Source organism: Ctenopharyngodon idella, chromosome 1 (genome assembly GCF_019924925.1).
Source record: "Ctenopharyngodon idella isolate HZGC_01 chromosome 1, HZGC01, whole genome shotgun sequence".
In the NCBI taxonomy this organism is placed as follows: domain Eukaryota; kingdom Metazoa; phylum Chordata; class Actinopteri; order Cypriniformes; family Xenocyprididae; genus Ctenopharyngodon; species Ctenopharyngodon idella.
The window spans coordinates 25,106,021-25,131,492 of NC_067220.1; the positions used below are offsets into that span (position 1 = coordinate 25,106,021).

At 39.1% G+C, this 25,472-nt stretch overlaps 1 protein-coding gene across 5 annotated transcripts in view; it reads right to left on the reverse strand.

The window, feature by feature from the left end:
• Positions 1 to 541: 541 nt before the first annotated feature.
• The window catches only part of LOC127514079 (radixin), a 310,901-nt gene continuing 285,970 nt past the window's right edge, over positions 542 to 25,472 (reverse strand). For all 5 annotated transcript variants that reach the window (XM_051896477.1, XM_051896486.1, XM_051896467.1 and 2 more), the window contains 2 exons: positions 19,740 to 19,961; positions 542 to 8,168 (listed from right to left, as the gene is read on the reverse strand). In XM_051896477.1, the coding sequence (XP_051752437.1) occupies positions 8,004 to 8,168; positions 19,740 to 19,961 (387 nt within the window). In that variant the 3' untranslated portion in view covers positions 542 to 8,003. The remainder of the gene's footprint in view (positions 8,169 to 19,739; positions 19,962 to 25,472) is intronic.

Here is a 25,472-nt window from a genome sequence, read left to right on the forward strand (position 1 = left end):
TTTTCAAAGCATAGTTTATTATAAAGAGTTATGCTGGTGGTAAATATTTGACTTGTTCAATAATGCTACAAATTTTGTGTTTGTCTCCAAATATGCATATTTTTTAGCAAAAAAAAAAAAAAAAGCTACAAAGAAAAACTTAATTTGCCCATTTCTTATGAACCTTATTGTCCTTTTATTTGACTTAGGGTTATCATTATTGTGTTTAAATCTGCTTAATATCAGGAAACACCTTTAAAATAATCTTAACCGGATTTGCATCTTTTTCACTCACTATGCCATTACTGAGGATCTATATGAGTCAGTCTTTTAACAGACCCTAGGACACATTATGCAATGTATGCATCAAAACTCAATTGCTCCATGTGCTTCTACAAATATGCAAAATTTTATTCACACATTCCCTTTAGGTCTTTCCTTTTTTGAATACAAAAATATAAATTGTACAATGATTATTTTGGTAGAAATACTGTATTTAATGATGTTTAGTCCAGACTGGAATTACCTAAACAGGAAAAACAAAAGATAAATGGCACAAAAATAAGCGGAAAATAAATATTTAATCTTTATTTTCAACCAAATATTTAGGTAATAGGCATTGTTCCAATGTGTTATTTCTATGTAACAGAAAGCTATATGAACAAAGCAAGCAAAAAAAAAAAAAAAAAAAAAAAAACCTAACAAATATGCATTGTGACCTTAAAGTGGTGTTTTATCCCCTTTTTAATAAATACAAATGCTGGTGGTTCAGTTTCAAAAAGCTTAAAGAAAAAAAAAAAAATGGAAGCACATTATTTATCTTGCTATGGCCATGGACACCTGCCTTGCGAAACAGCAGAACTTCGCCTCCACTTCATTAAAGGGTTAGTTCACCCAGAAATGAAAATTCTGTCATTAATTACTCACCCTCATGTTGTTCCACACCCGTAAGACCTTCGTTCATCTTCGGAACACAAATTAAGATATTTTTGATGAAATCCGAGAGGTATATGACTTGTCCATAGACAGCAATATAATCAACACTTTCAAGGTCCAGAGAGGTATTAAAGACATTGTTAAAAAAGTCGACATGACTGCAGTGGTTCAACCTTAATTTTATGAAGCAATGAACGTACCGTCCTTTTCTCTCGCACGCTCCTTTTTCGACTCAAGTCCATCAAACAACTGTGGTAAGTCGGATCACTCTACAAACATGGTGAGTCATGTCATCCTCTCCTTTTGTTGTTACTTGCACTGCCTGTCACATGCATAGTATAGCTCTCTCTGTCAGCGATGAGTTTTACACGTGATAAATTCAGGGAGATAGTCAGGCTGACAGAGAGAATCTCAGAATTAGAGACACGCATCCAAACTTTCATTGAGGATAGTAAGAATGCAAGGGCTTTAGATACTGTGTTGGATGTGACTAGCTTAGTAAACTCTGTACATTGTTCGGTTCCAGCTGTAGAGCCCGTTCAGCAGGGCAACTGGGTGACTGTGAGGCGGCCTAGTCGTGGGAAAAAACACCACTCTTCCGTTCCGATTAGAACATCAAACTCCCCACTCAGTGACCTACCCACTGAGAATCCTGTTGAAAGTGTCCTAGTTATTGGCGATTCTATTACACGGAACGTGAAAATAGAGACACCAGCCACCATAGTCACATGTTTGCCGGGAGCCAGAGCACCTGATATCAAAGCAAATTTAAAAGTGCTGGCTAATGCTAATCGTAAATTCTCTAAGATTATTATTCATGTTGGCACAAATGATGTTCGACTTCGCCAGTAGCTGTCTCACGTCACAGAAGTCTGATAATTCCCAACACATAGAAACTCTTTCACCTAGATATTATCACATAGAGACACTGTATCTGTACCCCAAATTAGTGAATACAAAAAACTTCCAAACCCATTTAAGGGTAAAAATTTTATTGATGTTCAAGAAATAAAAAACAGAAATAATACTGATAAACAAATGATAAAGCTTGGGTTGCTGAATATTAGATCCTTTTCTTCAAAAGCACTTATTGTAAATGATATTATCACAGACAATAATCTAGATTTGCTGTGTTTGACAGAAACCTGGCTAAAACCAGATGATTACATTACTTTAAATGAGTCTAGCCCTCAAGGTTACGATCATAGACACCATACTTATCAAATAATTTGCTGATTTTCTATAGGAGCTAGTACTAGCTGCGGATAAAGTCCTTGTTGTTGGTGATTTTAATATCCATGTAGATAATGAAAAAGATGCATTGGGAATGGCATTTATAGACATTCTAAACTCTATTGGAGTTAGACAACACGTGTCAGGACCCACTCATTGTCGTAATCATGCTTTAGATCTAATATTGTCACATGGAATCGATATTGATGCCGTTGAAATTCTGCAGCAGATCATTATTTAGTCTTGTGTATACTACATTTAGCCAAGGCTGCAAAAACGCCACCCTGCCACAAATATGGTAGAACCATCACTTCTACCACTAAAGATTGCTTTATAAATAATCTTCCTGATCAGTTTCATTGCCTTAGAATACCAGATAGCTTAGAAGACCTCGATGTTGCAACAGAAACTACTGATTATGTCTTTTCCAGCACATTAGACTCAGTTGCTCCTCTGCGCTTAAAGAAGATTAACGAAACTAATCCAACGCCATGGTACAACGAGCACAATCAGGCCCTTAAGAGAGCTGCCAGAAAAATGGAGAGCAGCTGGAAGAAAACAAAACTATAAGTTTTTCGCAATTCGTGGAGAGATAGAATGATTGAGTACAGAAAGGCCTTAAAAACTGCTAGATCTGCTTATTTCTCATATCTTTTAGAAGAAAATAAACACAAACCTAGGTATTTATTTGATACAATGGCTAAATTTACAAGAACTAGATCTTCAACTTCTGATGTCTCCAAACAGCACAGCAGTAATGACTTTATGAACTTCTTTACTTGCAAGATTGACAATATTAGAGAGAAAATTATAACCATGCAACCATCTACTACAGTATCGCATCAGACAGTGCACTGTAGTGTCCCTGAGGAAAAATTTCATTCATTCGTTGCTTAAGGACAGGAAGAATTGTTAAATCATCAAAATCAACAACATGTATGTTAGACCCTATACCGACTAAGCTATTGAAAGAGATGCTTCCAGAGGCCATAGATCCTCTTCTTAATATTGTTAATTCATCTTTATCACTAGAACCAAAAACTTTTAAGCTGGATATTATTAAACCTCTTGTTAAAAAACCACAACTTGATCCTAGAGAATTAGTTAATTACAGGCTGATCTCGAATCTACCTTTTCTGTAAAAAAATACTAGAAAAGGCAGTATCATCACAACTACGTTCCTTCTTGGAAAGAAATGGTATCTGTGAGGATTTCCAGTCAGGATAGAGTTACAAATGATTTGCTCTTATCAGATCATGGTTGTATCTCTCTATTAGTGTTACTAGTATCTCAGTGCTGCTTTTCGACTACAATATTCTTTTGAACTTGAAAATTATGTTGGCATTAGTGGAATTGCATTGGCATGGTTCAAATCTTACTTAATTGACTGCAAGGCTCAGTACTAGGACCGTTGCTTTTCACTCTGTACATGCTACTCTTGGGAGATATCATTAGGAAGCATGACACTAATTTTCACTGTTATGCTGATGATACTCAGCTCTATATTTCTTCGAGCCCTGACGAAACTTACCAATTCACAAAATTAACGGAATGCATAGCTGATATAAAAAATTGGATGACCAGTAATTTCTTACTACTAAATTCAGAAAAAAACAGAGATTCTAATTTTTGGACCAAAAACTTCACGTAATAACCTAGAATACTATCTAACACTTGATGGCTGCTCTGATAAGTCTTCGTCGTCAACTAGGAACCTGGGTGTGCTCTTTGATACCAATCTTTCATTTGAAAGCCATGTTTCTAGCATCTGTAAAACCGTGTTCTTCCATCTTAAAAATATATCTAAACTACGACATATGCTCTCAATGACAAATGCGGAACAGTTAGTTCATGCGTTCATGACCTCAAGGCTAGATGACTGTAACGCTCTACTGGGTGTTTGTGTCGCTCGCCTGTTAAACAAACTACAGCTGGTCCAAAACGCAGCAGCTAGAGTTCTTACTAGAACCAGGAAGTATGACCATATTAGCTCTGTTCTGTCAACACTGCATTGGCTCCCTATTAAACATCGTATAGATTTTAAAATCTTGCTACTTACTTACAAAGCACTAAATGGTTTAACTCCCCAGTACCTGAGCGAGCTCTTAATGTGTTATAGTCCTTCACGTCTATTGCGATCTCAGAATTCAGGCCAGTTGATAATACCTAGAATATCAAAATCAACTGCAGGTGGCAGATCCTTTTCCTATTTAGTACCTAAACTTTGGAACAGTCTTCCTATCACTGTTCGGGAAGCAGACACACTCTGTCAGTTTAAATCTAGACTAAAAACACATCTGTTTAAACTTGCATACACATAACACTTTATCTACTTCTATAATTCAAATCATGTAAATTGTTAGGCTGCATAGATTAGGTCAGCTGGAACCGGGAACACTTCCCATAACACCTGATGTACTCGCTATCATAAGAAGAATGGCGTCTACGCTAATATTAGTCTCTCTCTGTTTATCCCGAGGTTTGCCGCAGCCTGCCAGATCCAGGCCGTATCCAGATGAGATGAAGGACCTGCGCCTAGACATGACGATAACGCAGCCCTGACACTTAAACTAAATTATCCTCTGCAAAGGCCTCCTTCCCTTTCCTTTCCCCATGTATAGATAAAATGTTATCAAAATTATTCCAGTTTGCATAGATCTGTGGACACAACTAATTTTTCGGTATTATGTGGACCAGACATAATATCACTTTTTTTTTTTTTTAAAAAGACCAAGCTTCTGCGCACATACACACTCAAACACGCAAACCTATAGACTAAACACGTAAATGAATGGCAAGAATGCATTAAAGGTATTTGGTTTTCAGTAGGAAAGGTGTTATTTAAGCGGCCCCTAAAGTGATAATTAACAATTTTTACAACGGAAGTGATTCAATCAAAAACCAACTTTAGCTCGATAATTTTCCTATTGTCACTGTGAAGCTGCTTTGAAACAATATGTATTGTGGAAAGCACTATATAAATGAAGATAACTTGACTTATCGATGTCTCTAGTACCTTTCTGGACCTTGAAAGCGTTGATTATATCGCTGTCTATGGACAAGTCATATACCTCTCGGATTTCATGAAAAAAATCTTAGTTTGTGTTCAGAAGATGAATGAAGGTCTTACGGGTGTGGAACGACATGAGGGTGAGTAATTTTTGGGTGAACTAACCCTTTAAGCTCCCAAACAACTGCTTTTAAATTTCCTGAACATTCAGGTATGAAGATATGATTCAAACATTCACCTATTTTTATTAGCATAAAAACATCAAAAAATAAACAGTGAGGACTTTGGAAATTAAAATCCCAGGTATTAACCAAAATAGTCCTGTGAATAACTTTTAATAAGGTAAGCCTTTCAAAGGCATTGCATAAAAAGGGGGAAAAAATAAAATTAAAAAAGGAAATTTTTTTGGCCTGCTTTCACAACTACATTTTTTTTTAACAGATATGCTAAAGATATTTTATCATGCACAATGTGGAAGAAAAGGAGTGCAGGTCTAGAGGGGAGTATTAGAGGGGTTCTACTGCAATATAGCACACATACGCTAGCAGATAAAATATGGTTTGGTAAAAGACTAGAGGAGTCAACAGAACCAAGACCAAGAATTTTGAAAAGGTGGAAGAAAAGGAGTTCAGGTCCTGAGTACTGAGTATTAGAGGGGTTCTACTGCAATACAGCACACATACGCTAGCAGATAAAATATGGTGTGGTAAAAGACTAGAGGAGTCAACAGAACCAAGACCAAGAATTTTGAAAAGGTGGACGTAAAAAAAAAAAGTTCTGGGTACAGAACAAATTGAATGAAGTCTCATCAAGAAAAAGAATGGGGAAAAAAGTTAAACATGGGATGTTCTAGACAAATATGCTTCATTATGAGACACGATTAACACATTGGAGTTGGATCAGACAATGACAATTTTTGTCATGTTGTCATGTTGTGTTGTCTTTTGTTGTGTTTTGTAGACTCAAGTTGTATGTATCATACACATATCTTGGGCTGCTTAATACAACACAATTTCATATCACCCCCAACCAGCCAAAGCATCATTGAAGGATGACATCTACCTACAATAAAATTTCCAAGAGGAGTTCAAAACCAACTGACTCGCTCATAACAACAGTGCCTTGTCGCCACCTACTGGTGTAACAAAAGGATTACTGAAAAATACCCACTACAAATGCACAGACTGATAGCCTATCTAGGATGTGTAAACACAGACAAGCGGAATGATGCAAACAGTGAAAAATCCCAGTGCTGTTGGACCAGAGATTTTCTTAAAGTATCAGATGGCAACGTCCACATATATATCATTGCCAAAAGCCAGTGACTTGATTACCTTTCAGAGTTTTACGATGGCCAGCCTCAGTCACGTTTGCAGATTCCAAAGAAGTGAATCCATAGTGCCTTAAATTATATCCAACCTGTAGCAAAATTACTGCACTTCTCTATTTTTGCACTTTTTTTTTTTTTTTTTTTTTTGAAAACTCCCAATACAATTCTCCATGAACATGATTGGGCAATCCCTGGCCAATCAATGGTCAGATTCCTTATCAGTGCTGGGTAGTAACTGATTACATGTTCATCTGGATTACATAATCAGATTCCAAGAATTAAGCAGTGTTGGGGAAAGTTACTTTTAAAAGTAATGCATTACAATATTGCGTTACTCCCTAAAAAAAGTAACTAATTGTGTTGCTTAGTTACTTTTTATGAAAAGTATGATTTGGGTGATAACTCAAAAGGAAGAAAATTACAACACTTGCCTCTCTCTGCCATACAGTACACCAAGTGTTTGACTAACCAGTCACCATGTTTTACAGTAATGAGGTAGCGAGCCATCCCGAAACAGGACTGATGTTATCATATGTTAATATCCTTAGGCTGTTTCCCCACAATAACACAAATTACATTACAATCACAAATCTACTAAAACAAACTATTATCTGTCGGTCTTTTCACCTGTCAGCCCTGGCCTTTGTAAGCCTGTAGGCAGGGAAAACTATCGATATGGCGCCTGGACAAGAAACATTGGGTGTTCCCCTGTAGAGATCAAATGACTCATCCTGACACAATGAAAGAGTTCTTGCATTGTGTCACAGGGCCTCCATCAAATTGTCAGCTCGAAGCTACAGATTTTTAACCTGAATCAAATGTCTTGCACTGAATAAATAAAACTATAGCAACGAAGGACTTGTCTAAATCCACAGTAATTATGGATAAATGCACTTGGCTATCAAGAGTGATAGCCTTCCTTTGGTATGGTTCACATTCATTCACAAGACAGGTGCCTTTGTTCCTAAATTCGTCACTTGACATCTGAGCTGCTGTGTGGAAGGTGCTGTGTGTGCTCTTTAGGTATGTGGATGTGACACTGCTGACTCCCAAGTTGACATGACCCTTGCCCAACTGTTGCCAAAAAAAAAAAAAAAAAGACAAAAGCAAACAAACAAACAAAAATGGCTATTTCATAAAAACACTCATACACTTTACTTCAACTAATTTCAGGCTCTTCTAAAATACATATTTTCAAACATTTTAGTAAATCATCATTTAAGAGCTCATAAGGATACACCACTTGTTCCTAACTGGACGATATTGAAGTAAGGCTATGAGGAGCACAATATGTGTACACAGCCTGACAAGGCTGATCACAGGCGGAGAGCGCTTTGGCAAAGCTTGAAGAAGTGGCAGCCATGTCCTTCAAACCTCTCTGAAGGGGTCAAAGGTAAAGGATTACTGGTCTACAGGAGATGGGTGGGTAAGTAGAAGCTGTGCTTGTAAGCCACCCATCAAGGCATTAGGGCTACAGGGTAGAGAGTGGGGTGATTAAGGGGGATGGTATAGACCTCACATGGACTCAAACTCATCAATACGCTGCTTGGTGTTGCCCTGGCGGATCTGGCGTAGGGTCTTGTATTTATCCCGGCCGGCCTTCACATTCTCTGCATGCAAAACATCATTTTGGGTCTTCTTGGAATCGTCGCGGGCCTGGGCCAATTCTGAGCTCAAGGCCTGTAATGAAGACAACGTGTAAACTGCAGGTATATAATCTTTTTAATTTGTACTCATTCATTAGGGATGCACAATATTCTATATATCGATATCCAATATGCCAATATTTTTCAACTCATTTTGCCAATGGCCGATGCAATATACATTTCCCTTGTTACAAATAACATTGTTAGAACTAAATAAACAGTAATATTTGTATAATGTTTTGTAATATCTTTTTATAATGAGAGTACAATGAAAGCTTTGTAATAACAACAACAATAATAAAATCAATCATTGCTGCTTTTTTTCCAGACAGATGCAGTTGATACCTAAACTTTTTTTTTTTTTTTTTGAAGATTTAACATTTGTAGGTGGTCAACACATGAAGCCTTTAGCCTTAGTTAAAAGTTCTAAAATTCTTTTAGAGCTTATCTGATTAAAGTTATTTTCATCATCTTTTTGAATAAATTATATTATACATTAATATACAGTATATATAAAATTATTTTATTTTAATTTGTCATGTTTGTGATTATATTTATTCTGTTGACAGGTATTGCAAATCAGGTATTGCATTCACGTTCAAGGCCAAAATCTAATCACCATACATGCAAAAGTTGACTTCAAGAATGACCACACTGCTGATGTGATCTTATCACTAGCGCTCCTTGCACACGTGAGTTATTGCAGGGGCATATTTAACTCATCTTAATTGGCAATTCATATCAGTATAATCAAGCTGATGCCAACATTCAGTGCAGTACACAAATCAAAAACTTGAGTAAAATTACAGATACACTAAAAAAAAAAAAAAAAAAAATTGTCCAGTAGAAGTATTAAGTTGTCTTTTTCAATTTTACTTGAGTAAAAGTACAAAAGTACTTGATATTTAATGTACTTAAGTATTCAATGTAAAAAGTACTGATCGATGAATGTTTATTATTTTGCAGTTTTATATACTCCATTGTACTGATCAAAATATATGTGTGTGTGTGTGTGGAGGGGTGGCGGTTATAATGTTCTAGACCAGGGTTGGCAAACATCGGTCCTGGAGAGCTACAGTCCTGCAGAGTTTTACTCCAACCCTAATCAAACACATCTGAAAAAGCTAATCAAGGTCAGAGGGGTTACTAGAAAGCTACAGGCAGGTGAGTTTTTATCAGGGTTGGAGCAAAACTCTGCAGGACTGTGGATATTCAGAACCGACGTTTGCTACCCCTGTTCTAGATGCACAGATAGAGCTCAGTCTGACATCATTATGAATTATTATGAATTTTTCAAGTAGCCAGCACTAGAGGTCTTCATAGAGGACCTGAGGGTCGGGTCCCAAACAATTACTTCGGGTCTGTTTAACATTAAGTGTTATACCCGAGTTGATCGGAGAACACCCGGCCATGGTCAGAGTAAATCAGCACTGTGGGTATGTTTTGTAACTTGCAAACTGTAAAATTAGGATGATAAAAGTGTGAGCCGGGAAATAAGGTGAAAAAAAAAAAAAAACACGAGTAACCCCAGCCTTCTGAAGCAGAGCGGGCGGAGTTAATGCAAGTGCATGGTGATCATGAGTTCCCTTTCGAAAGGGAACTAGCACTGCGTCAAAAGCGTAGGAGAATGCCTCTACATGAACCGGTGTCTGAAACACTTATCAAATCTCAGCAATATCATATTGACCAGTGACAGCCCATGACATCATAACGGTGCGACCCGGCAGTATATAAGGGGCGGCTAGATAATATGTCATCGTCTTATCTTCTTCTGGGACTGTCATGTTTGAAGCACTTTCACTGGCAAAATGAAATGCACAGAGAAAACCAGACTGACTAGGAGGTTTGTTAAGCGTGTGGATCGTGTCCTCATTATCTGACACCAGATGACACACGTGACCTGTGTGTTCTCTGTCTGGGGGAAGAGCACGCACAGGAAGTTTTCGAGGGAACTACCTGTGTGAATTGCAAGCATTTTCCATTGAGAGCGCTCCGTTCTTGTCTGGCACTCTTTTCAAGGGGAGAGAGTTCAGCGTCTGGATCTGGTGGTTCTGGTCCCGCTTGCGGAGACTCAGATCATGGGATTCCCAGATGGAGCTCGACGAACAGTTTGAGAGGGGCGTGGACCTCTCCAGCGGTTCGACGTCTCACGAGGCAGAGCTGGTAGGAGAGGATGTGCAATCATCTGCATCCTCAGGTCAGTGGCCAGTGCTCTTCTAGCCGAGCAGGAGATGGCTGAAGTGGATAGAGAGGGTGAGTTTGAGTTTACTGAATCCTCTCAGCCACCCTGCCCCACGTATGCTGAGTTACTGGAGGTTATGGAACTGCACTGCCGGCAGTTCACAGTTGCCATGGCAGTGCGTTAGGAGAGAGATTGCATACAGTCGGCTTGATGATCGGTTTCTTTCTGGCCATAAACCTCCAACTCTAGTGAGCCTTCCATTCCTTCCTGACCTGCATACTGAGGTTGAGAAGGCATGGAAAAACCCGTATTCAGCATGAATCCTTCTAAATCAGCGGGCTAATGTTGAGGGATTGGCAGAGTATGGGTACGTGTTGATGCCACTGATTGACGAGACATTTGCAAACTATCTCGTATTGGGCCGGATATCGACACTGAAGCCTCGAACCCTGTCATCTAGACCTCTTAAGGTGACAACACATCTAAATTGCAGGGCATACATGGCAGCAGGCAAGGCTGGTGTTGCTCTGCACACAATGGCTGTGTAGCAGGTGTACCAGGCTGACCTGCCGAGGGACTTAGACCAGGGGCAGGGTCTCTCCCCTGAAGCGGTCGTGGAGCTGCGCCGCACCACAGATCTTGCGCTCTGGGCCACCAAACAGACCGATGCCACGATCGGACAATCGATATTGGCAATGGTGGACACAGAGCGCCATTTGTGGTTGAACTTGGCTGACATCAGGGAGAAGGAGAAGGCCTTTCTCCTCAATGCCTTGGTTTCGCCCTCTGAGCTTTTTGGAACCTCCGTTGAGGCGGTGATCGAAAAGTTCATAGAAGCGAAGGCGTGCTCTGCTGCATTTATGTCCGGTATATCACCAAGGTCTGAGTCCTCACACAGGCAGTCTGCTGGCCCGTCTAGGCCCAAGGGCCACAGACAGGGCCAGAAAAAGAGTGTCGCATCTCATGCTCCCCCTCCATGGAGGAGTAGGTCGCAGAAGAGGCGAGACTCTAGAAGATCTAAGGGAGGTGATCCATCAGAAACATGGTCAGCATCGCTGATGGATCTCCTCTCTCTGAGGGTTAAAAAGATCTAAACCCTCTCCATTCTTCTTTAGCTTCTTACATCAGGCCTGTGGCTGGGCCGATGGTGAGTATAATCATGATTCTGATGGTCTGCCGTTGGCAGTGAGAAGACCCTTTCAGGCTTGTAAGGGTGGTAGAGCCCACGTTTTTCCATGGTGGTAGGTCGCCACGCTGTGGCCGCAGGTGGAACTGTTCTCAGGTCTTTTAAGCTATTGGAATACTAATGTATTTCTTTGTAGACCGCGGTTCCCTGTGTAGGATTTTCGTGGGCATTCATCTAAAATTTTAATTTTTTTTATTTCATCTAAAAAAAAAAAAAAAAAAAAAGTGTAACTAGGGCCCTGAAGTTCCCTGTAGGTTGGCTAGAATGATTTTAGAGAGAAGTACCATTAAAATGGGTCTTCTTAGGTGAGTGTGCTGGTCTTGCTTATTATATGTTCTCTGGTGAGACCACCGCTCTTTTGTGTGTTCTCTTTATTAGTTGAGAGTGGTTTCGAGACCACTGCTCAGATGCAGGCTGGCCCTCTTCAGGCCACTTTGATAGCCACCTCAGGATAGAGTAGTTTGTCTCCTGAGGAGCGCCAGGTAGGTCTATGCTTTGTGGACTGGTCCTCACCGGGGTCACCCTGACAGCTGGCCTAGGCTAAGCACTAGGGATAGTGAAGGCGGTCTGCTAAGCATTTCTGCCTCTCACCCTTCATTATGTGAGGGTAGGTTTCCATTGGCATCCCTAGTGCTGGCCTCATCTCAATAGAGAGTCATCTGGCCAAGGCCTGCCCCCTTCTGCATTGGGGCGTAATGCAGGTTGGTGTAGAGGCAGATTAGGTAGCGACTAAGGTCGTAGGCCACTGGATAAGCCTCCCCGGTGCAGTTGTCTAATGGTGCAGTTGGCTCACTTTGTGAATAGTATGCTCTTTGCTGTGGCCCTGCATTTTAGAAGCTAGTTCCTGTTAGGCCCTCGCTAGGCTCTCTCTTAAGCCCACTGAACTAACGTTCAAGCGTAGGGTTGATTGTGGGTGGCTTTTCCATGAAACACCCCCTTTTCCCCTAGGGCTGATTACAGATATAATTTCTGTCATGACAAGGTCTTTGTGGTAGGCCTTCACCCTGTAACTTTCTCAGGGTCAGGTGGATAGCACTCCCTTGTAAAACAAGGTATTATTTGAGTGTTTCGCTTATAGCTCTGTTTTTATCTGCCCTGCACCATCGTGGCTCAGGTCGAGTGGTATTTGACCTTCACTGCAGGCTGGTCATTCAGTACACTCCCTTGTAGCCAGAGCAGTGCCACGAACTGATGCCCGTGTTTGTCTGGAGAAGTAGGGTGGGCCTCCTCCAAGGCATGTTGGCGTAAGTTTGTACTCCCCTTGCTTAAAGGGTAAAAAGTGCTTTTACTGAGTAGGGGGCAAATGTGTTAACTATGCTGTTCTCAGCTTTAGTTTCGCAATTTAGCGACCCCTAGTGGTGACATGCCTATATTTAAGCAGAGCATGTGCTGTTCAGCCATTTTGTGTGAGATGTTTGAGCATGCACACAGACGATACCAATCTCCATCTCTTGGAAAAGGCATTGTCTGTAAGTGTTTTTTAAATGAATGTTTTTTGGTGTTTTGTTAGATCATGGTGTTGTATTTGGAAATGTTAGATGAGTGTACATGTATATACAAGACTATCAAGAACTCTTTAGCTTGTTGGATTCATGTTGTAATCTGGGTATTTATTGCCAAGAATCTTTCAGTTATGTATTTTGAAGCTTGTGTGAACATTTGCATACTAAGGGAAATGTAAGCTGTGTGCCCTGTAATGTTTACGCTATTGCTATGCATGCTGTGCTATTTATTATTCGAAGTTGCTTATACTTATACTTCTACTATTGTCTTTTGCAGTTTTACACTGCTTCCATTAAATTGCTCTTGGATTCAGTTCTGTCTCAAGTCTTTTTTGGAGGAGTGTTAAGCTTGCTGCATAGCTATGTCTGCCTACACATAGTGAGGGCAGTAAATTAACATTTTAAGAAGAACGCTATGCAAAATACTAGTTTTACATCATTTGAAACTGCTACAGCAGTGGAGAAGAAGCATGGGCATTCATTTGCTTCTGTCAGTCACATTCAACATTGTGTCGAACTGACACTAGGGGTTGCTCTTGAGAGCCCCAATCACATCTGTCATATTCAGAAAAGGCCAATGAAATTGGCAAGCAAAATATGCATAGCTGGCCACACCCCGGACATATGGGTATTAAAGAGGCCATCATGGCATTGCTCATTAAAGGCACCTTTTTCTTCCAGGACATGATGAACCAATTTCTCTGTCCTCAGCACACTCGATAATGAGGAGGCGGTGGCGCGGGGGTACTCTGAGGTTCCCCAGGAGGGGAGAGCAACTGCGGTGCATTTCTGCCCGCAAAATACTGCCACTTGGTGGAATCGTCCGAGATTTCTGTCTAAGGCCTGTAAGTTTATCTCATCCCTGGTGGTGAGGGCTTACAGTGCCGCTGGCCAGGCCACCCTGTATACCATGACAATCCTGCAAGTCCACCAAGCTACGATAGCGGTCCTGATCCAGATGATCCTGATGGTGGCACAGGCTCTGGGTCGGGCGGCGTCCATATTAGTGGTCCAGGAGCACCAATTATGGCTGAACCTGACAGGGATGCAAGACAGAGAGAGAGTGTCCTTTCTCTGCACTCGTCTCCCAAGGTGTCCTTTTCGGCCGACACTGTAGTAGAAATTGCCCAGCAGTTCTCAACAGTAAAAAAACAGACAGAGGCCATCAAACACATCCTGCATCGGCTCAGATCAACTTCTACATCTGGACCCCCGAGGCAACAAGCCCCGCCTGCTTGTCACCAAGGGTGGCCCCTGCGAAGGTTACTCTGACCACGTCACAAGCGCCTAGACTGCCAACCAGCTCACCCCAGGACTGGGGCCGAGCCTCATCCCCGCTAGAGGGATGGGGCAATTTTTTTTCCATTGGCCAAATGCCATCAGGCAGATGGCTACCTCACAGTCAGTAAAAGAGCATTTTCCTCTTTCCCTGGGTCACACACACAAACATGGTTCATTGGCTCTCATTACCACAATGGCCAGGCATTGTTCAATGGCAACAGAGCCTGGATCGATGTGAACTTACACACCTCCTCACGTTCTCCTCCCTGTTCGCCTTAGCATACCAGATATCTCAGAAGAACTCAATGTTACAACAGAAACTATTGACTCTCTTTTTTCCAGCACATTAGATACAGTTGCTCCTTTGCGCTTAGAGAAGATTAAGGAAAATAGTCCAACACTGTGGTACAATGAGCACACTTGGGCCCTTAAAAAGAAACTGGAGCGCAGCTGGAAGAAAAGAAAACTAGAGGTTTTTCACATTTCGTGGAAAGAAAGCATTTTTGTCTACAGAAAAGCCTTAAAAACTGCTCGATCTGCTTATTTTTCTAATCTCTTAGAAGAAAATACCCTAGGTATTTATTTAATACAGTGGCTAAATTAACGAAAAATAAAGCTTCAACTTCTGACATTTTCAATTAGTACAGCAGTAATGACTTTATGTATTTCTTTACTTGCGAGATTGATAATATTAGAGAGAAAATTAAAACCATGCAACTGTCTACTACAGTATCCCATCAGACAGTGCACTGTAGTATCCCTGAGGGAAAATTCCATTCATTCGTTGCTATAGGAGAGGAAGAACTGTCTAAACTCTTTAAATCATCAAAATCAACAACATGTATGTTAGACCCTATACCGACTAAGCTATTGAAAGAGATGCTTCCAGAGGTCATAGATCCTCTTCTTAATTTAATTAATTCACCTTTGTCACTAGGATATGTACCGAAAACTTTTAAGCTTATTAAACCTCTTATTAAAAAAACACAACTTGATCCTAGAGAATTAGTCGATTACAGGCCGATCTCAAATCTACACTTTCTGTCAAAAATACTAGAAAAGGCAGTATCATCACAATTATGTTCCTTTTTAGAAAGAAGTGGTATCTGTGAGGATTTCCAGTCAGGATTTAGACTGTACCATAGTACTGAGACTGCTCTCATTAGAGTTACAAATGATTTGCTCTTATCAGATCATGGTTGTATCTCTCTGTTAGTGTTACTGGATCTTAGTGCTGCTTTTGACACTATCGACCACAACATTCTTTTGAATGGACTCGAAAAATATGTTGGCTTTAGTGGAATTGCACTGGCATGGTTCAAATCATACTTATCTGACTGTTATCAGTAAACGAAGTGGTCATATCGATCACATCCTTAGCTGCAGCAACACCACTCGGATTAATGCATATGAGACCGCTTCACCACTTGCTTCACGCCCAAGTCCCGAGATGGACATGGCACCATGACACACACGTGTGGCCATCACACGTGGTGTGTTGTCGCACAGTCAGCCCTTGGACAGAGTTTGCTTTTCTATGGACATGAGTTTCCTTAGAACAAGTGTCCAGGCATATTGTTGTGACAACAAATGCTTTCAAGACAGGCTGGGGTACTGTATGCAACAGGCATGCAGTTTCAGGGTCCTGGACAGGTCCTTGACTACATTGGCACTGTGCAATGGCTGTGCTTCTGGACCTGAGGAGGTTTGACCTTTGATTCAGGGCAAGCATGTGTTGATCCGGACAGAAAACACAGCGACAGTGGCTTACATCAACCACCATGGTGGTATTTGCTCTTGCTGCATGTCACAACTTGCCTGCCATGTCCTGAACTGAAGTCTCTGAGGGTCACTCACATCCCCTAAAAGAGCCGACTGTATGCTTTGGTGCCTTTTTGTCGCTTGATGCTCTTCCCGAGGAGAAGACCTATGGAGATGTGGTATTGGGTCAGTGCTATCCTTCCTCCAAGAGGGTCTGGAGAGACACCTACCTGCCTCCACCTTGAAGATGTTACGTGGCTGTAATAGCAGCCAGTCACAACACTGTGGATGGCTGATCAGTGGGAAAGCACAACCTAATTATTAGTTTCCTAAGAGGTGCTTGGAGGTTGAATCCTCCAAGAGCGACCCCTAGTGTCAGTTCGACGCAATGCTGAATGTTCCCTCCATCAGGGAACAAGGGTTACAACAGTAACCGAAATGTTTTCTACCCCGTTCAGATGGGAATACACAATTATGGACATGTCCACACATCCAAGCATTTCATAGAATGGGCTTAAACAGTTTTCCCTTTTACAGCAGATTTAGCTCAAAAACTGACAGCCGTGACCTAATTATGATTTTCATTTACAATAATAAATCCAAAATAATATACAATAATAATTCATTTACAATGATACATCCTACTGCATTAGTAAAAACAATTTGCGGCATCAGTTGCATACACACTCAACCGCCGAGGATCTCCCATGCTCTCTCATTTTGAGTCAGACTTGTGAATTCAGTCAATTGTTAACTGGAGACTCGCTCTTACCAGATCATTTGAATCAGTGAGTTGTTAGGTGTGTTCGACTTCAAGCAGTGCTGCACAGACAGATCGGTTTATGGCATCAAAGTACCTCGAAAGCAAATGGAGCCGTATGCTCTATAATCACTCTCTCGCGGTACTTTGATGTCATACACCAATCTGTCTGTGCAGCTCTGCTTTAACACTCTGGAGTCGGGAATTTTGCAGGATTTTTTTTCCACATTGCAGCAAAACAGACTTAAAATACTTTGTCATTTTTTGTCATAGAGAGAGAAGTAATATATCAATTGAATCTATAGAATGTTTTCTTTTATTTGTGTACACTCAGAGTAAAAACAAAATGGTGTGCTTTTTGCAAAATAAAGAAAACTAACATGATGCGTGATCTGTCGTCTCCCTCTGAACGAAGTCCAATCTGATAGTTCTCAGAAAATGAACTGTAACTTAGTGAATACTAATCACATAAAAATAAGACATATGTCTAAAGAATTGAAAACACAGTACATCGGAGTATCCAGCGCTCATAGTTATGACAATAAATATTGAATAAATATTACTCCTCTGTATAGAAAATTGACATAAACATATGAGAATCCATCAATATTTCTCCAAATGTGCATGCTTTTAAGCTAAAAGCCTATATGAAATGCCATAGAGGTAACATGAATGTTCAGACGCTTTGCATCACAGAAATACGTTATATTTTAACCCTCTGGGGTCTGTGGATTTTTGGGGCCCTGAAGAAGTTTTGACATGCCCTGACATTTGTGCTTCTTTCAGTTGTTCATAAACATATTAATGGAAAAGGTGTCATTACATTGTATTCAGCACGAACTAGGCTACCACAATATGTGAGGAACATGTATGTACATGTTTGTATCTATTAAGGAATAACGTTTATGCGTGGTTATTGAAAAAAAAACAAAAAAACTTAAGTCACTGAAATAAGGCCAAAAAATAAATACAAAATTTGTAGACTTCTGGGTATTGGAGGTTGTAGACTAGAGTTTTTGCTTCAAAAATTATGTAAAAATTATCCTGCCTACTCGTTCATATAAAACAATATATTCATTTAAATTTTGTAAGACACTTTTTGTCAAGAAACACAGTATGCATGGAGGCATGAATCTTTATGAATAATGCTGTGATTCACACCTGAGAAGACAAAGACCGGCATAATGAGCCCTTTCAGTCAGGTAGACTATGTGAAAAAAACCTTCTGTAATCATGCTGATAACAGTATTAATGTCCACTCTTGACCAAAAAAAACATGATTTTTGTGATCTCATGCATGCACGTATTATTGCACATCATGTGAAGAAAATTTTGTATAGGCCTAGTTTAAATTACAGTACCAGTCAAAAGATTGGACACATTACTATTATAATGTTTTTAAAAGAAGTCTCAAGTCTCAAACCAAATAATGGTTTTCTATTTTAATATACGTTGAAATATAATGTATTTCTGTGATGCAAAGTGTCTGAACATTCATGTTACCTCTATGGCATTTCATATAGGCTATTACATTCATTATATTATATAGCCTAAATGTTAATGTGCAGTTGACAAACTATACATCATTAAAAAGATCTAAGACTCAAGCTTCACATTTTGACCTCTGTTTTACTCTTATAGTGACCATAATTTGTTAATAGCCTATGCGTCAGGAGTTATGAATATGAAAAACGGAGTCGTTATCTTTGACAAAACAACATCCATCAGGGCTTTTAGCTTAAAAGCATGCACATTTGGAGAAATATTGATGGATTCTCATATGTTTATGTCAATTTTCTATACAGAGAAGTAATATTTATTCAATATTTATTGTCATCACTATGAGCGCTGGATACTGTGTTTTCAATTCATACTTGCAGCCTAACGTTAATACAGCCGATATGATCCTGTTATCAGCATGCTCACAGAGGGTTTTTTCACATAGCCTATCTGATTGTTAGGTTAGGCTCATTATGCGGGTCATTATGCGGCTCATTATGTGGGTCTTTGTCTTCTCAGGTGTGAATCACAGCATTATTCATGAAGATTCACACCTCCATGCATTCTGTGTCTTGACAAAAAGTGTCTTACAAAATTTAAATCAATATATTGTTTTATATGAACGAGTAGGCAGGATAATTTTTACATAATTTTGAAGCAAAAATTCTAGTCTACAACCTCCAATACCCAGAAGTCTTGTGAACACATATTTAATATTTGTTTATTGGCCTTATTTCAGTTTTTTGTTTTTTCAATAACCACGCATAAACGTTATTCCTTCAAAAATACAAACATGTACATACATGTTCCTCACATATTATGGTAGCCTAGTTCGTGCTGAATACAGTGTAATGACACCTTTTCCATTAATATGTTTATGAACAACTGAAAAAGCACAAATGTCAGGGCATGTCAAAACTTCTCCAGGGCCCCAAATCAGCCTCAGACTCCAGAGGGTTAAGTCGTACATACCTGTTGACTTGAGAACAGATGCAATCGGATTGGCCCAATTCACAAATTAATCGTTCAGTTGGATTTGAAACCGATTTAGCAGGTTCATTGAAAAAAATTCAGCTTGTTCATGAATCGTACACTGCCATTGTGTCTCGGAGTGGGTGACAATTTCTTCAGTTAAAAATAACGAGAAAACGATATGTTTTATGAAATGTAATGGTTAAAACTATGATATTATGCTTTAGAATTTAATGAAGTAAAATTAAAAATTTCCTAAAATAAAAATACTCCGATAAAGTACAGATACTTGAAATACTTAAGTACAGTAACAAAGTGAAAATACTTTGTTGCTGTCCACCACTGTCGATATTACATTTGAAGACTTTATCAGTCAATAATATAGACATTTCAATATATCGTACACCCCTATTTTTCATACCACAAAAAAAAAAAAAAAAAATGTTAGCACATTGTCTCACCTGTAGCTGCTTTTTGACACGTTCATTTTTGTGGGTTTCTGTGAGCCGTTCCTCCTCACTTCGCTGATGAGCAACTCCATCATTAGACAGCTCAGCACTAGCTTCTGCACTGTTCTCATCATGCTCGTCATGTTCGTTTTCCGCCGCACCACACACTGGAGCAGACATCACAGACTTCAGCTCCTCTTTGGTTTTTTCCAAATCTTCCAGAGCAGACAGTGCCTATGAGAAGAAGTGAAAAATGCATCAACAAGCAAACATACAGTTTTAACCGCACACAGTGGTAAGCGGTAAACTTGACCGGGAATCAGAGGGGAGAGTGCAACAGTTGGGTTCCGGAAGTAAAAACTTTTCTCCATAGGAAAATTGATTTTTAATGACAACTTATAAGCCTTTAAAAACACAGCCATACTGTGAGCTATGAGGTTGTTACACAGCAACTACTGTGAGCTATGAGGTTGTTAATCTATGGTATTTGCTTCTGTTGAAGCCATCAGCCCGCAAGGACAAAGAGATAGCCAAAAATTATTTTAAAAAAAAAACAAGAAAATCCCGCACACTATCTGTACTTACAAAAATATCAAAATGTTTTATTAAGAACAGCATTTCAGTCCCATGACCTTCATCAGGCATACACAAACAGAAAATTACAAAGCGATCCAATTTAAAATCTAACACCAATCATTGCGTTTCTTGACCACATTGTGACACATTAAACACGTGGACATGCACAAGTAATAACAGTTTTTTTTTTACCAGTTCTCAGATGACAAAAAAAAAAAAATAATGTTTTGAAGTACACTGCACACAATTCTCACATCGGTAATTTCCATTCTGTATTGGGCTAAGTAGTCTCTGAGATTGATGAGGAACTTTAATCTGGAATTGGGCATGAACTAAAATCTCTTAAGTATCTTAAGTTTCTCAACTGTTTGTACACAATCATCAACTGAGGGTACTGAAACAAAGAACTTAATTCAGTGTAGAGTTGTCAAAAGTACCAACTTCGGTACCAATCGGTACTGAAATTTAAAAAATGTGATGCTTTGAGTGCTATTGAGTGGATTCGTAAACACCTCTCTTTGGCCATTGTGTTTACGCGCTCCTCGGATATGTCTGTGATTAGCTACAATGATCAATGCATGGCAGTGTTTGAAAGCATACAGAAGTGTTTGAATTTGAAAGCGTTTTGAAAGCGGGAGTGGGAGCGTTTGAAAGCAGGCGTCTATCAGTGGACTGGTCTGCAATAGATGCCTGCTTTCAAACACTCTTGTGTCATTGATGATTATTTACAATGTTTTTACAGCACTGATCATTACAGCCAATCACAGACATATCCGATGAGCCGTGAACACAATGGTCAGTCAGAGGTGTTCATGAATATGCTCAATAGCACTCAAAGCGTCACGTTTTTAAAATTTTAGTACCGACGTCGGTACTTTTGACAACTCTAATTCAGTGTAGTGATTTTGGATTAGCCTCACACGAGGGCACCACAAATGTAGTGATTTATGGTCTTAAATATTAATATTAATATTTAGTATTAATATTAATATTGAGTTTTTGGTCACACATCACCTAAGGTGAGTGTGAGAGTGTTAAGATGATTCCTTCCTATGTTTTGGGGCACCAGGCAAGGAATCTCACCTTGACAATAAAGAACAATCATGGAAGATTGTTGACTGAATTAGAAATTTATAAATTGGAGGAAGTTTGTCATCTGACCAATCTAAAGGATTTAGTGAGATTCGGGCGAGCTTGTAAAGCCTCTGATTATCAACACAAGAATGACACAATTTGCAATAAAAATGAATTTATGGTAACACTTTATTTTAGGGTCTTTTAACTAGTTGTTTATTAAAGGATTAGTCCACTTTTAAATTAAAATTTCCTGATAATTTATTCACCCCCATGTCATCTAAGATGTCCATGTCCATGTCCTGGCACCACGTTCGTTCCGTAAGTTAAATAGGGAAGGTGTAGGACATACAGCGTAAGCTTTTAGAAGAATACGCAAGTGAGGTTTTGGCGGAACTACTTGAAGGCGATCATTTGTTTATATAAAGCATATACATTTAAAACATTTTTAGAAAATGACCGATCATTTCACTAGATAAGACCCTTATTCCTCATCTGGTATGGTTTAAAGCCCTTTGAAGCTCCACCAAAACTGTAATTTTACCTTCAACCGTTTGGAGACCATTGAAGTCCACTATATGGAGAAAAATCCTCTAATGTTTTCCTCAAAAACCTTAATTTCTTTTCGACTAAGGAAAGAAATACATAAACATCTTAGATGACACGGGGGTGACTAAATTATAATGAAATTTTAATTGGAAAGTGAACATGCATATTAATAGAATATTGGCTATTTACTTATTAAGCGCATATTAATGTCTTATTCTGCATGACCTTATTCTACCTTCTTAATCCTACAGAATTCCTAAACTTAACAACTACCTTACTATCTATTAATAAGCAATAAATTAGGAGTTTATTGATGGAAAAGTTGTAGTGAATAGTTTATATGTGTTCCCTATACTAAAGTGTTACCGAATTTATTAACAAAAAGATATACAAGAGTAAAATATCACACTCACTAAATACCACTAAGGAAAATGACTAAACAACTAAGGAAAATGACTAAACTACTAAGAAAACTGAATCAATAATCAAACAGAAACAACAAACTACTACACAAATGGACGTTAACAAAATGAATGCCAAGTAGATGAGCAATGGATTGGACGAAGCAATGAATGGATAATTAGCAGTCTATGGGGGAGTCAGTTGTGGTCTTTCTGGATGCTGGTATGAAATAGTTAATAAGCATTTACTATGAATACAGATAATGTGTCTGATGTATCTATATGTATTCCTCTGCAGAAGCAGTTGGGCTGCTTGAAGGTCCATGTGGTGAAAGGTTTCCTTGTTCTTGTTCAAGTATAACCTTGTTCATGCTGTTCTTCCCTCATTAGGTCAGAAACTCAGAACAAGGGTTTTTTTACTTGGGAAAGCTTTTATTCCTTCCTGTTGGGGAGGGGATTACTAATCCCCGCCTTTCCTGATGTGGTGATGTGATTGGGTCATAGCATTCCAGGTGTCCGACCATCATGTTCCACCTTTCCATCCTGTGGAACTTGTTGCTTTGTCCCAAAATACACAGTTAAATAAGTCTTTAGGACCTTGAAAATGCTTTATTTCTTTTCCAAACCTTTCTAAAAGTCCTTGTGGCAGTGTTCTGAACTCAGAGTCTAAACTTGATGTGAATTGGTTGAGGCATCACATTTCTTTCTCAGTGGGTGCGATTGCATTGGCTTTTATTCCGGGTGCAGTTTCCATGGTGTGTGCACAGTTTCCTGGATGAGTAAAAAGATGTATAGGACATGTTCCTTACAGTATTCCTGTCCATTTTTGGTGGTTTCAAGCCAATACGTTTAGAAAGTGTCTTTCTCTTGAGGCCTTTCTTTGTTCTTGCTGTGCTCTAGCCAGAACTGCTAGGGTGGCCCTGAGAGTCCATGATCGTTCACACATTAGTCTCAGGTATGGAGGGCTAAGATCAAGTCAAGTCAAGTCAAATTTTATTTATATAGCACAAATTTAACACAACTGTAGTTGATCCAAACTGCTTTACAGTAAATCAGAAATTAAGTCAATCAAACAAATTGTATATACATAAATAACATGGAACAACAACTATATAAAAAATAATATATATATATATATACACATGCACAGCATCACTCGAATGCTAAAGAGTAAAAATAAGTAACTATATAAATAACTGGTTTTAAAAACATCCAGTGATGGAGAGGCCCTGATACACAAAGGTAGACTGTTCCAGAGCTTTGGGGCGGCTACAGAGAAAGCTTGATCACCTTTTGATTTGCAACGAGAACGAGGGACAGATAAAAGTAACTGATCACAAGATCTTAATGACCTAAAAGCTGTGTATGGCTTAATAAGATCAGAAATATAATCTGGGGCCAAGTTGTGTAATGTAGGAACCGTGGACGAACCAGACAAATGAATCATTCAGATGATTCTTTCAAAACATAATTCCAGAAACCCAAACTCAGAGAATCTAATTTTCGGCTCCAGTCCGTCTACAGAAAAACCCTGCTAGGTACTTTTATGACACCCATGCTTCTTGACAGAAGGAAAGGTGACAAACTTAAGCTATTTGTGACAAACCAAATGGTCACCAAGAAGATAAAGAGTCTTTGATCTCCAGATCAAAAGAGACAGAGACAATGCAGATTTGTTTCTCTGAGTGACCTAACTTTACAGAAAAACCAACAAAGACTGTTCTACAACTAAAACTGCATCAAATTGCTCCAAACAATTTGAAATGGACTTATCAAACATCTTTTAACTGCATAAATTTTATATCATGTCTACACCTGCTACATGTGACCAGTTATGTTTTAGAACACCCACAACACATGTAACTGTGTAACTATTGAAACTTTTAAGCTGGCTATTATTAAACCTCTTATTAAAAAAACACAATTTGATCCTAGAGAATTAGTCAATTACAGGCGATCTCAAATCTCACTTTTCTGTCAAAAATACTAGAAAAGGCAGTATCATCACAACTATGTTCCTTTTTAGAAAGAAATGGTATCTGTGAGGATTTCCAGTCAGGATTTAGAACAGACCATAGTACTGAGACTGCTCTCATTAGAGTCACTAATGATTTGCTCTTATCAGATCGTGGATGTATCTCTCTTATTAGTGTTACTGGATCTTAGTGCTGCATTTGACACTATCAATCACAACATTCTTTTAAATAGACTCGAAAATTGTGTTGGCATTAGTGGAATTGCATTGTCATGGTTCAAATCATACTTATCTGACCGTTATCAGTTTGTAGTAGTAAACGAAGACATGTTCAATATGGAGTACCGCAAGGCTCAGTACTAGGACCGTTGCTTTTCACTCTGTACATGCTACCCTTGGGAGATATCATTAGGAAGCATGGCGTTAGTTTTCACTGTTACGCTGATGATACTCAGCTCTATATTTCTTCGTGCCCTGACGAAACTTACCAATTCACAAAATTAACGGAATGCATAGCTGATATAAAAAATTGGATGACCAGTAATTTCCTACTACTAAATTCAGAAAAAACAGAGATTCTAATTTTTGGACCAAAAACTTCTTCACGTAATAACCTAGAATACTGTCTAACACTTGATGGCTGCTCTGTTAAGTCTTCGTCGTCAGTTAGGAACCTGGGTGTGCTCTTTGATACCAACCTTTCATTTGAAGGCCATGTTTCTAGCATCTGTAAAACCGCATTCTTCCATCGTAAAAATATATCTAAACTACGACATATGCTCTCAAAGAAAAATGCAGAACAGTTAGTTCATGCGTTCATGACCTCAAGACTAGATTACTGTAACGCTCTACTGGGTGGTTGTTCTGCTCGCTTGATAAATAAACTACAGCTCGAACAAAATGCAGCAGCTAGAGTTCTTACTAGAACTAGGAAGTATGACCATATTAGCCCAGTTCTGTCAACACTGCATTGGCTTCCTGTTAAACATCGTATAGATTTTAAAATCTTGCTAATTACTTACAAAGCACTAAATGGTTTAGCTCCCCAGTACCTGAGCGAACTCTTAATGCATTTTAGTCCTTCACGTCTATTGCGATCTCAGAATTCAGGCCAGTTGATAATACCTAGAATATCGAAATCAACCGCAGGCGGTAGATCCTTCTCCTATT